Source organism: Gobio gobio (genome assembly GCF_949357685.1).
Source record: "Gobio gobio genome assembly, chromosome: 3".
NCBI lineage: Eukaryota > Metazoa > Chordata > Actinopteri > Cypriniformes > Gobionidae > Gobio > Gobio gobio.
Window position 1 is genome coordinate 35,132,188 of NC_137099.1, and position 11,985 is coordinate 35,144,172.

Sequence of the window (11,985 nt, forward strand, 5' to 3'; positions counted from 1 at the left end):
GAATGTTTAGGTTGGTTTTAATGAAGTAATTATTTTTGACATTTTGACATATGTATACACAGTTAAACAAGTACCAACACAAATATATATAGAAGAGAAACAGGCAGTCTTAATGGTGGACTTGACATGCAATTAAAAAACAAAATCAACTGCAATGTGATACCATAATGGCAAATATTTAGCAGATTAAGTAAAAACAGACATTTACAATTAACTATAGGCAAACAAATGAACTATAGACAAACAAATTAACTACAGTCAAACAAGTGCTCTTTAGATTTAAAAAAATAATTCCAGACGAATTTTATTGCAATCTTCTGGATGTCTTATTGCAATTCCATTGCGAAGAAGCATCTCCGTGTACGGTGGCCAGAAAGTGTCATCAGTAGTCACATAAGGGTCATGTGGAGTTTCTAAAGTTTTATTGGTCAATCTCTGCAATAAACAAATGTGTCTGATTAAATGTGTTAAATGAGGGTTAATAAATTAAAGGTACAGTAAGCGATTTCTGAGAAGAGGGAGAGAGAGTGAGCAAGATGGTTGAGAGATATTACAAAAGAGAAAAAGGTCAGAGGATTAACACTGAAAAAAGAAAGGTCATGATCAGGCAAGAGCTTTAGGACCCTCGTTAATATTAGAAAAGCTTTCTAGCACTGGAGAGACCTAAGCTGGAAGGCCAGAAAACGGATGCAGATATTGCATTGTTTCTGCTCCATTCGTGAGTAACATTGCAAGATATGCATGTGTTGTAATCTCAGCTACAGTAACAGGACAGTTTTGAGTATCATTGTTTGTCTAGAGCTGGTTTGCTGCTGGTGACTAACAACCAACTCATGCTATACTCGTTGTTTTGTTTTGTCCTCGTCTTTTGTTTGTTCACTTTTTTTAGTGTCCTTCGGACAAGTAAATCTGTCACTCGCTTGTCAGAGTAAAAAATGTCCTTGTCCTGAAATCTTTTTATTTTTTTTGTGTTGTAAATATAATTTATTCTGAAGCAATATTCTCACCAGTGTTCAATCAGTTTTGACATATTTAAATCTGCATATTTGTGATATTTTTACCTTTTATAAAGGGCATTTTTTTCCATAATCTTATTAAATATAGGCTATGCTTCAGCTTTCATTTTATTTTTTTAATTTGATCTATAAATTAAATTAGAATAAGACACTATAGGGCTGTTACCAATCAAATTAAATAATTTTACCAAAAAAAAAAAAATACAACTGCTTTAAATAATGATCAGAATAATTCTTGCATTTTGGTGATTCCCTAGTTATTTTTTGTTATTTTAATCAGGCTGCTTGTCCGGTCAGGCAAGTAAAATTCTCTTTCACTTGCCCCTTCAAAAAATCCACTTGTCCCGGACAAGCGTTAATGTCAAGCCCTGTATTATTTTATTTCACTTCAGCTATGATAGGGAGACATCCACTCTTGCATTGTGTCTTTGTGTATTTGGGGGGGCGGAGCAATGAAGCGAGGGGTGTGTTTGTTTGGGTATATCAACAGGGTTTCACAGAAATCACTTATTGTACCTTTAAACACAATGTGTCAAGAAACAAGTTAATTTCCATTCTATTATTTTAATAACATTATCTATTATAATTATAACAATTATTCTATTTTAGGAAGATTACAAACATACGGTAAAGATTATTGTGATGGGTAAGGGGTATTTTAACATACCTCGATAATCTCACTCAGTGAAATCAGGTTAATCTCTGCATCATATGCAGCAGCCTGAAAAATCCAAATCCAATATTCATATACAACAGCCTAAAAAAATCCAAATCCAATATTCTCTGATCTGATTGTGAGGGTGAAGATGCCACCTACTCTTTTTTTCTTTGTGCCGTTTCCTAGGGGATCAGGAAGTGGGAAGTGCTCCGCTAACATGTCGCTCAGCATTTCCATGAGAATGCTATGATAGTCCTTTAGATTGTTAATTTTTCTCTTCATATCCTGCAAAATACTGTAAAAGATAATGTGAAAAAAATAGGATTGGATTATTAAAGGGGGGCAAACATACACAGTTTCAGCCAATCTCATGTTAATCTTGAGTACCTACAAAGTAGTATTGCATCCTTCATATCTCAAAAGCCTTTAGTTCTATTACATTTATAAAGGACAGATAAGCTGTACTGGCACTTTCCGGAAAAAAACCCACGTGGTGCTAAAGAGTCATATGCACACACGGACGCACACACACACACACACCATAGATGTGCATCATAGACTCTATTCGCTCCGGTTAAAGGTGGGGTAAGTGTCAGTTCAAAACTGCTTTATAAAAGTGTCTCGGACCGAGGACCAAAACAAACTTGTAGCCAATCAGCAGTAAGAGGCGTGTCTACGTATGATGGCGAGAAGAGAGTGCTCAGTGCACGTCATTATTCAAAATACACGACACAAGACGGACTTTAGCCGAGTGATGACAGAAAGAGAGAGATGGCAGATAAAAAAACACATGTGGAAAATGTCTATGGAACAAAAGAAGGCTTATGATCAGTCAAGAAGTATCAGCTTTCCAGCGCTGGAGAGAACTCAAGGAGGGCTAAGGCCCACAATCGGACGCCAAGGTTGCTTTATTTATTCTCGATAGGCGAGTAACATTGGTTTTGTTTTGTTTCACAGAACTAATATATGGTGGCTTTTGCTTGAATATGCTTGTGTGTCATGTTCGTTTGTTTGTCCATTTGCAATCGTATCATCATTCACTTCAGCAATGATAAAGACCCATTCATTTCCACACTGTATAAACCTCTGATGCTCCCTCATGATGCTTGCTGTTTCAAGCGTGTGTCCGAAAAGTACGATAATATACTCCTAATATAGGTTTGTTTTCTTTGGGTCCTCTTTTCGTGATCGATATAACCCTCTAATCTTGTCATATTTGTAATATGTTCGTTAGTTGGTCGTGCTATCGAGTTGTTCATGAGAACTGTGTTTGTGTTTTTGGGGTGTAAGGGATGACTTTTTCATGTAACATTCGACCTGGATTACCATAGTAACACACATTGCTTTCACTTATTGATGGCATCATACCCTGGCCGGCTGACACAGCAGATTCCGCCATAGTCGTTGCCTGCATTGTTTTGGTGATTTGAAATATCAACATCGTTTACCCGAAAGCACTTACCCCACCTTTAAAATCACAAAATAAAATGTACAAAAATGTGTCCCTGCTCTTGATACAGAATCACTGATGAACACCTTTGGTTTTAATGAGAAAAAAAACTATACGATGGTGGATTCAAACCCAGAACCGAACCTCAGACACAATCGTTGGACAAACGCTCTACCACTGGACCGAGTGAAGAATCTCTGGACTGACAATATGGTATTATGCTATAGTTAGGAGATGTAACGTTAAGGATAACATTAAACATGACTTCCCCCACTCACAAATTTACGCCACTGCATCGCATTATGGTCACTATACGTTCGTGTTGTTTACATTGTATGCCGATTGCCAACTAAACAGACATTTGATGCATTTTACTCATCGCCTGCAACGATCTGCAAATCCAACGGGCCTTTCTTATAAAACATTTGTCACAGAAAATACCAGGAACACTGAACAAGGTCATCTTTCCCTCGCAACCAAAAACACACTTCTTTGGTGACATTGTTAAAAAATCCTTCCTGACTTGCGTTACCCGAATTACCGTTACCTCCTGCTCTGGTTGGTGTGTGCACATGCTTTTCCGGGAGAAGTGTACATACAAGAATTTTCTGCCGTTTATGACTTCATACTGGGCCATACTCGAAAAAAAAAACTTTCAGAAAAATGTGAGAAACCGGAAGGAGTATTTTTGGCACAGAAATACTCTGCCATACGTCCAACTCATTTTTTGAAAATTTGGCCATGTTAGCATGAGAATCCAACTCTTTAACAGTGTAAAAAACTCAGAATGCATGAAATAGCATTAAGGCCTGTTCACACCGGGACGATTTTCGCACGCGTTTATCGCCGACGTTTAACGCCTCGGGACTAAACAATGGGCGCCAATGTGAGTGTTCACACCGACGCGCAAAACGCCAGGCGTAAAAGCGTAATTTAAAAAAAAACGCCTCGGGTTCGTTTTTTTTTTTGACGCAGCGCGTAAAAAACTGTCCGACCAATGAGATCGGCGCTTTTGTTCACGTGCCTGGAGCTGCTGAAGTGACAGTAAAACACGACTTGGTGGCGGTCAAGCACAAAACGGTCTTGCCGAGCACGCATTGATACGACGAAGAAGTAGTAAGTAGACAAAGAAGAAGATGAACTGCTGATGCTGCTTGCCAGTTAGCAAAAAGTGTGTGAATGGTTTTGTCCATATACATAATATGTCTATGGTTTTGGCAAGCACGTAAATACTGTCTCTCTTCTCCTTCTGTGTGACAAGCGAGTGTCAGAGGCTTAAAGTGCCGCAGCACCATCTTGTGTACCGGGAGCGCATCTACTGAATGTGCGCGCTCACTCGGCGCAGCGCCAGTGAAAATCGCTTGGGTGTGAACACTTAAGACGCGCCGAAAAACGGCACGAAAAACGCTGGCGATAAGCGCGCGCGATATTCGTCCCGGTGTGTACAGGCCTTTAGACTACCCCCCCCACCACCACCACCTTTACTGTAAAACACATTATCATTATTTTAAAAACACAGTGTGTGTGTATAGATATATAATCTTCTATAAGCAAGTATTATTAGTTATCACATGCACAGTAAGGGGATGAATGAACTAGTGTTAATTTCGTCAGACGAGACGAGACTAAATATGTTCGTTAACGACCTTTTTTTCCATGACGAAGACGAGACGATGACGAGACTGCACCAATGTCCAAAAACACTGACTAAGACTAAATTAACATGCATTATTGTTGACGAAAAAGGACGAGACTAAAATGTTTTGCATAAAATAAAAACTAAGATAAAATCTCTCTTCATTTTCGTCTACAATTGTCTCTACTTTTACATCATGAGATGAATATTCAGCTGTTCAAAATATTCAGAAAGAGTTCCCGCTGTTGCTGGAGTACAGGTCTCTCTCAGACTCCGCCTGTCATCTCGCGGCCGCGCGCGTGTGGTCACGTGGTTCCCGGAGCGCTCAATACCTCTAGCGCTGTGTCAGTATATTTGAATGGCTTAAGCCGCGTAAGTTACACAACAGCTTCCCTTTACAGGTGTTTGCAGCAATTTTTGGTAAACAGTACAGCATAGTGTGCGTCAGCCACATTTACAGTATCATTTTATTATGGAGAGTGGTAGAGATCAACATTGTTAACATTAATATTAATGTTTTTCTTGTATTTAGCCCTCAGGTATTCCTTACTAATTAAGTCATACTTGTACTCATTGATGGTCAAATGTGACCATACACCTTAACTATTTCAAAAATAAATAGCCTATATTTTAATTCAATAATATTTATTGAATATTTTGAGGAGATCTTTTGGTACTAAATACTATTTGTGCAATACTTATGGTCCATTAATGATCACTTAAAATATTTTTCTTCTAATATTTTTATTATTTATATTACAATTAGTGTATTAATTAAGGTTAAAATAGAGAATTCCACTGCAAAGAGGCAAATTAGAGTCATTTTGTGGCTGGAAAAATAAAAAAATTCACTTGTAATGCCATTACCCACTGGGTGCCTGTATGGCTCTTTAATACATACACAGATCATAACTCCTTACTTATTTGTGAAATTTTGAAATGTTAATAATAGTGAATAGTAAAGAATGCAAGCAAATATAATATAACCCCAAAAAAGTGTAAAAAACATATTTTCCCTTATACTATGTACAGTAGGCTATATACATATGAATTCATACTGAATCAAGATCGAACTCGATATTTGTGCCCATCGTGTCATAAGCTAATGCTGAAAAACGCTGTAAATCAACCAGTTAGCTATGGTGTTGTTGCACATTATGCAGGTTATATGTACTTTATGTAACTTATTTTGCCACAAAATATATTGAGTTTTCCTTTGACTAAAGCTAGACTAAAATGACTAGACTTTTGGTCGACTAAAACTTGACTAAGATACCTTGAGTTGTCTTTTGACTAAAACTAGACTAAAATGACGAGACTTTTAGTCGACTAAAACTTGACTAACAAAAAAAGATATGTGAATGACTAAATATGACTAAAACTAACAAGGACATTTGGCACAAGACTAAGACTAAGACTAAATTAAAAATAGGTGACAAAATTAACACTAGAATGAACATTGCTAAAAATAATTCTCCTTTTGTTTTTACAGATAAAATAAAACCTCAAAGGTTTGAAATGGCATGAGGGTGAGTACATTTTACATTCTTGGTAAATATCCCTTTAAGCAGATGTAAAAATGTATTTGAATCCCAGCATTATAAGAACCTGTGCTCTGATTTCTCGTTTTCATGTTGTAATCTGGTGAGTTTCTCCGACACTGCATTCAATGCTTCTTTCTTCTCTGCTTGCCACGTCTGCTCCCTGAAAAACATTTTAATCAGAGTTTATACATGTTGTATTATTCATGAATTTGTGATATCAATCATGCTTCACCAATAATTTTTTTCAGACCTAATGACCTAAAGATAATTTAAGCATAATAATCTTAAAAGTTATTATCGTTAACTAAAACCATGAAAAAAAGTGCACACACATATATATAAACTTAGTTGATACTAAAATGACTAAAACGTAAAGACTATATAGACTAGGGCTGTCACCAGTGTTGGGGGTAACGCATTACAAGTAACTCAAGTTATGTAATCAGATTACTTTTAAATATAACTAGTAAAGTAACGCATTACTTTTAAATGTACAACAAAACATCGGAGTTACTTTTTCAAACAAGTAACACAAGTTACTTTCTTTTCCCATTTATTGACTGACATCTCTCTTGTCGCCATGTTGAGAAAAGTCAGGAGTAAGTGCAGAGGCATTGTGTGTAAACTGATGTTATTGAAGTTCTAGACTAAATGTGATCATGCATTTACTAATCTCACTTGCACAAAATGAATAAATTCAGTGATGGAATTTTTTTTTAAATAAATAAGATTTGTATGCATTTAATCTCACTTTATTGACCAATGTACTTCAATGATTCAGTTAAATTAGCAAAAATGACTTTTTTTTTATTATTGGTATAGTAAGTGTTAAACTTTCTTCTCCTGCATCATATTCTTCTGCAATCTAGAATAGCAGCACAGCCGAAAGGTCTGTTTGAGCTGCACCCTCTACTGTACAGGCGTGAATTTGCATTTCCTTCAGCCTAATTATTTTAATTTTGGTGTGAACGGGCCTTTCATTTGCCCCAAAAATATAACTCTTTTGTTATATATAACAAACAGGATTTCCTGGATTTTTCGGGTAATTTTGGTTGGAAATGGGGCTTAAGTAATGCAATTAGTTTCGTTTTAAGCGAGTAACACAAAACACAATATTGTATTGCATTATGTTTCAAAGTAACTTTCCCCAACACTGTCAGTTACTCGACACAGGTAAATATCAATTAAAGATTTACTTTATTTAATTTTTTTATGAAACATTCAAATTTAATCAAGGAATCGTGACAGCCCTAATATAGACAATACAAACAGACTACTAAAACTTGTAACTGCAACGTTACAACGCTCAAAGGGACATATTTTCTTTTAAAGAAATTGCTTTTTAAGGACTACAACAAGCGGCTGGTAGGGACTACGACGAGCTTCTCATGGGTAAGTGACATCACTAAACCTAAAAATTACATAAACCACGCCTCCGCGAACACACAGCAAAGGCCATGTTGATAAGAGCTAGAGTTATACAGTGTTGTAGCCATGCTGTCGAAGCGCTGTCATTTTCACCCCGACTGCAGATCCTCTTTGTTCGGCCTTCCTATGGACGCTGGACTTAAGGAACAATGGTTCAAATTTATTTTTTAACTCCGTTCCTGAACGTTATAATCCAAATATAGCTCTCTGTGCTGCACATTTTACGGAGGACAGCTTCCTCAATGCCGGATTCCAAAAAAAAGCTTGTCTTTAAAGATGGAGCAGTTGACACTTTAAAAGCAGAAACTGTTGTTTATGGGCCACAACCTGTAAGTATGTTTTATTCTTTGTTGATGTGTTTTCCATGAATAGTTTCTATCGTTATTTTTATGCTGTAGCAAGGACGTAAAATGAAGGCAAACACTGTTTGGCTCCGATAACCTTTTTTTTTTAGCTTTTTGCTAATTCAAATTTATCCGACAAACACCTACAAACTTCTATTTAATCCCAATAGCGAACTTCGAATGTTGGTGTTTGTTGGCGTTTAAGTGATCAGTGTAAATACAGGCACGCTAAACATGGTTGTTGTGTGTTTGATATGGCCATAGTAATAAATCCATGGTTAGTCTTCATAATGGTCTCAATAGTTCTGGCGACAGATATTTGGCTAGACTTGTTCTATAAAGACAAAACTAACGGTGCTCTACAGTCAGTAGCGATCACTATAGGTCCACAGTCTGTAATCAAATAATCCCTACGAGAACCGTAGTATCGTTTGTCGATTATATGAAAAAAAAGGCTACAAGGCAATCATGTATTCTGCTGTACTAAGGCTTTAATACAGGCTAAAACCGTATATCAAAAGTTAACATAAACAGTAGTACCATTTACAAATAACAGCATATCTACAAAGAAATATAAATAAAAAAACATACCATTCTGAAACGTCCTGTGTCAGCTGTTCTTGCGCAGGTTAAGCTCTTCACTAATCGTCTCTGGGTCTGATTCGGGCTCAAATTGATAAGGCAATATTGACGGACGCCATTATTTACAATGCAGGAGCACATGCAACAACCCGTAATGGTAAGGGGCTTGACGTTTCCAGACAACGCATACTATTTTTGAGCGAGGGGCTTCATAGAACCAGGAACTCAATAGACCGTTTTATGTGAAGGGACACAGCGGTGTAGAATAAAGGTAAAATATGTGAAAAATTTGGGGGTTTTTTTGTTTAAACGAAGCATGAACCCATGTGCATCCCATAAACACGATCAAGCCTTCAAAAAAAGCTGCTCAACCACCCCTTTAAGTCTCCTACAGTAGGTTTACGTGCATCGAAGGTCAAAAAATACTTTAATTTTCTCATAATATAGATTGCAGCATCACCTTTTCTCAGTGTCTGAAACGGTTTGGTCTCTCTAAACCCCTCCTTTCCGAAAGCCTACTCTGCTCTGATTGATCAGGTGGCTCAGTCTTGTTGATTGGTCAACCGCTTGTCAGAAATGAAACACCTATTAGTATTAGCAAATCTGAATTTCAGCTCCAAAGGACTCCTCAGCACATGTGATACGAACAGTAATGATGGCATTGGTTTAACCATATCAATTCAAGACCGAGTCCTCATCCTTTGGAAGTGCACACAAAATGGATTTGCTTTAACAGCAGCTTCTTATGTTGACAGCACACACCAAACTCTTCCAGGCCTTACAGTGTTTAAAGGTGGGTCAAATTAGATGTTGTTTGTGGGCAGCCAAAGAAGACCATAGGCTGGCTGGCATTATGCAAATGTGTTACAAACCTACGCAGGCTTGTGCAGGAAGAAAGACAAAGTATTGACGACTTGTTTCAGGCAGTTCAGAATCGGTTCTTTCTTTTGGACGACTAGAACTCCATTTATCATGTGCTTTGATCTTTGAAACTGCAGACCTTCACAAATAGCTATATAACACACTACATGAAACGTAACATAACAAAAGCATAATTGGGGCTCTTTAACAAAAACTATGTCATACCTTTTCAAAGTCTGTTTTTGGGCATCCAACTTTGCTTGTGAGCATGACAGGACCATTTTAAGTTGACTGTTGAGTCTTTGCAACTGTGAGGAAAAAGTGTAAAAAGTTGTATATTTTGGTACACTCACTGCCTGCCTGCCTATTAAGTGTTATTAAATTAATTATTTACGTACCTCTTCTTTTCCAACAGCTAATAAGACTTCAGGATTTGTTGTCAGCACTAGAAAATAATAAAAATAATAATAAATGTCTTAACATAAACTGTGCAATTAAAAGTGTGGTTACCGGAGTCTTGAATATTGCATTTATTAAATGATATAATTTTGAAACAGTACATAAAACAATAGATAATAGCTTACGTTTTGGTTCCATGTCCTGCCACTGCTCAAGCTCAGATGTGATTGCAATCAGGCGATTCACTGCCTGCTCAAAAAAATAATAATAATAATAATACAATTAAAAGATTAAAATTGAGTTTGGCCTCAACTGAAAACACATTTATATGCACACAATTGCTTAAACTAAAAAGTACCAAAAGCAGAAAGACAGACCTCATTTGCCTCATCATCATTAGCCTTTGTGTCTGCCAAAATGATCTCATTTTGAAGCTGGAAGATATAAATGCTTGTGTTAACTAGGCAGTTGCATCCCAGCTGCATTTCTCTTTGCAGCTGCTGTCTAAATAATTCACAATAGCAAAAATCTGAATAAAATAGCATAGGGCTGAATCAATCTGGCAAACATGTAACTTGTTTTGTCATTACATTCAATTATATAAGAAATACATCACCCTGGTCTGTGCGCCTTGTGGTTCATAAAGAGTTGTATATATTTTTAGATGACAAAGAATTTGTATATTTCACCTCAACTGACCACCGATCTGAAAACAACACCAAAGCACATTACCTCCTGTAACAGTCCAAATTGCTCCTCACACTCCTCTAACAACACAGCTTTTGCAGTGTCCATACATCCTGCGTCACTTGAAGACTGAGAGGACTGTTTGTCCTGCTCCATTTCTGTTTAACGTTACTTTGATGGTGCTGGTGTCTACAGATGTGATAAAGAGAAACAAACATAAGAGCAGAAAAGAGAAAACTCCACCCAGATACATACAAAAGGTAAAAGTTAGCCTTGCAGCTAAGTTGGAGATTTCAAACGCGAAACAGTTCTGTAAACTGCAAACGTTTGTTTTCATTTTTTGGCGATATCATGTGGTAAATCTAAATTACACAGTCATGCTGGTACTCACCATATATCGTTTTTTCTTTTACGCGAATGCTAACTTACACCCAGACTTGGCACTAAACACAAACCCCAAACAAAAATACCGCCAGCAACAACGTCATGACGTCACACGCTGTGGACGTTCGAGGGCTTTGCAAATGCGCAGCTTATACGCAAAAAATAAATAAAAACTGTTGTATATTTGTTTAATCGCACCTGTTTGCCTATATATTGCATACAACTTAATTGAATATTTGTCAATATTTTAATGTAAAACATGGACTTATACGAGACGTTTATAAGACTCGTAAATAATAATAAAAGACTGCATCAACATACTTTTAAAAAACGACACCAAAATATATTTAGGCCTGTGTGTATTTGAGGTAAGTGCGCACACACACAAGACTAAACATCTCCGGTTGTAACGGCAAAATATCAAGCAAGCACGCAGGACTGCAATACCACAATGTTCTCCACAAGAGGGCAGCAGAATAACAGAACCTGGACTGAGAAAGCGAGATTTGTGCATTACATTCTAACAAATTGCGGCGGGAAATAGATATTACACTAATACATAGAAATCCAATAGTTTTGATATTTTATAATCTTGTGAGCATGTTAAGTGAGAAGTTCAATTGTTGTTGACACAGTGTCACTATCAGATTGCAATTGGGTTTTAAAGAGTTTTATTGAGTCTTTCGCTCAATATTCGGATTATTTTACGTTAATATAATAATGCAGCTTGTTAGAATGAGTCATAAATTAAGGCCCTGAGAAAACATAGTCAGGGTTTTCTGATTATTTAGCCTATAGGCTAATTAAATTGTGCAAAGACTTTCAGATGTTTATGGATCCATTGGTCTTAGCCTAAATAAGACAATAAACTCTTTTTTCCCCTTTTTTTTAAAGGAGCTACTGTTAAGTCTCACAGGTGTGCCTGTTTACTAACCATTTCCAATGGTGTAGGGTACTATATATAGTGTAGCCTACTTAGCCTATGTATAAAAGTAG

The 11,985-nt window shown here is 36.8% G+C and overlaps 1 protein-coding gene across 1 annotated transcript; it reads right to left on the minus strand.

Annotated features, from left to right (window-relative positions):
- On the minus strand, positions 1–11,103 carry cenpk (centromere protein K). Its single transcript, XM_079811539.1, has 10 exons — positions 10,997–11,103; positions 10,651–10,794; positions 10,296–10,352; positions 10,104–10,167; positions 9,918–9,964; positions 9,745–9,827; positions 6,369–6,464; positions 1,834–1,969; positions 1,684–1,737; positions 1–435 (listed from the first exon to the last, which is right to left on the minus strand). The coding sequence occupies exons 2-10, from the start codon at positions 10,759–10,761 to the stop codon at positions 280–282; spliced, it is 804 nt and encodes a 267-aa protein (XP_079667665.1). The 5' UTR covers positions 10,762–10,794; positions 10,997–11,103; the 3' UTR covers positions 1–279.
- Between the last annotated feature and the right edge of the window lie 882 nt (positions 11,104–11,985).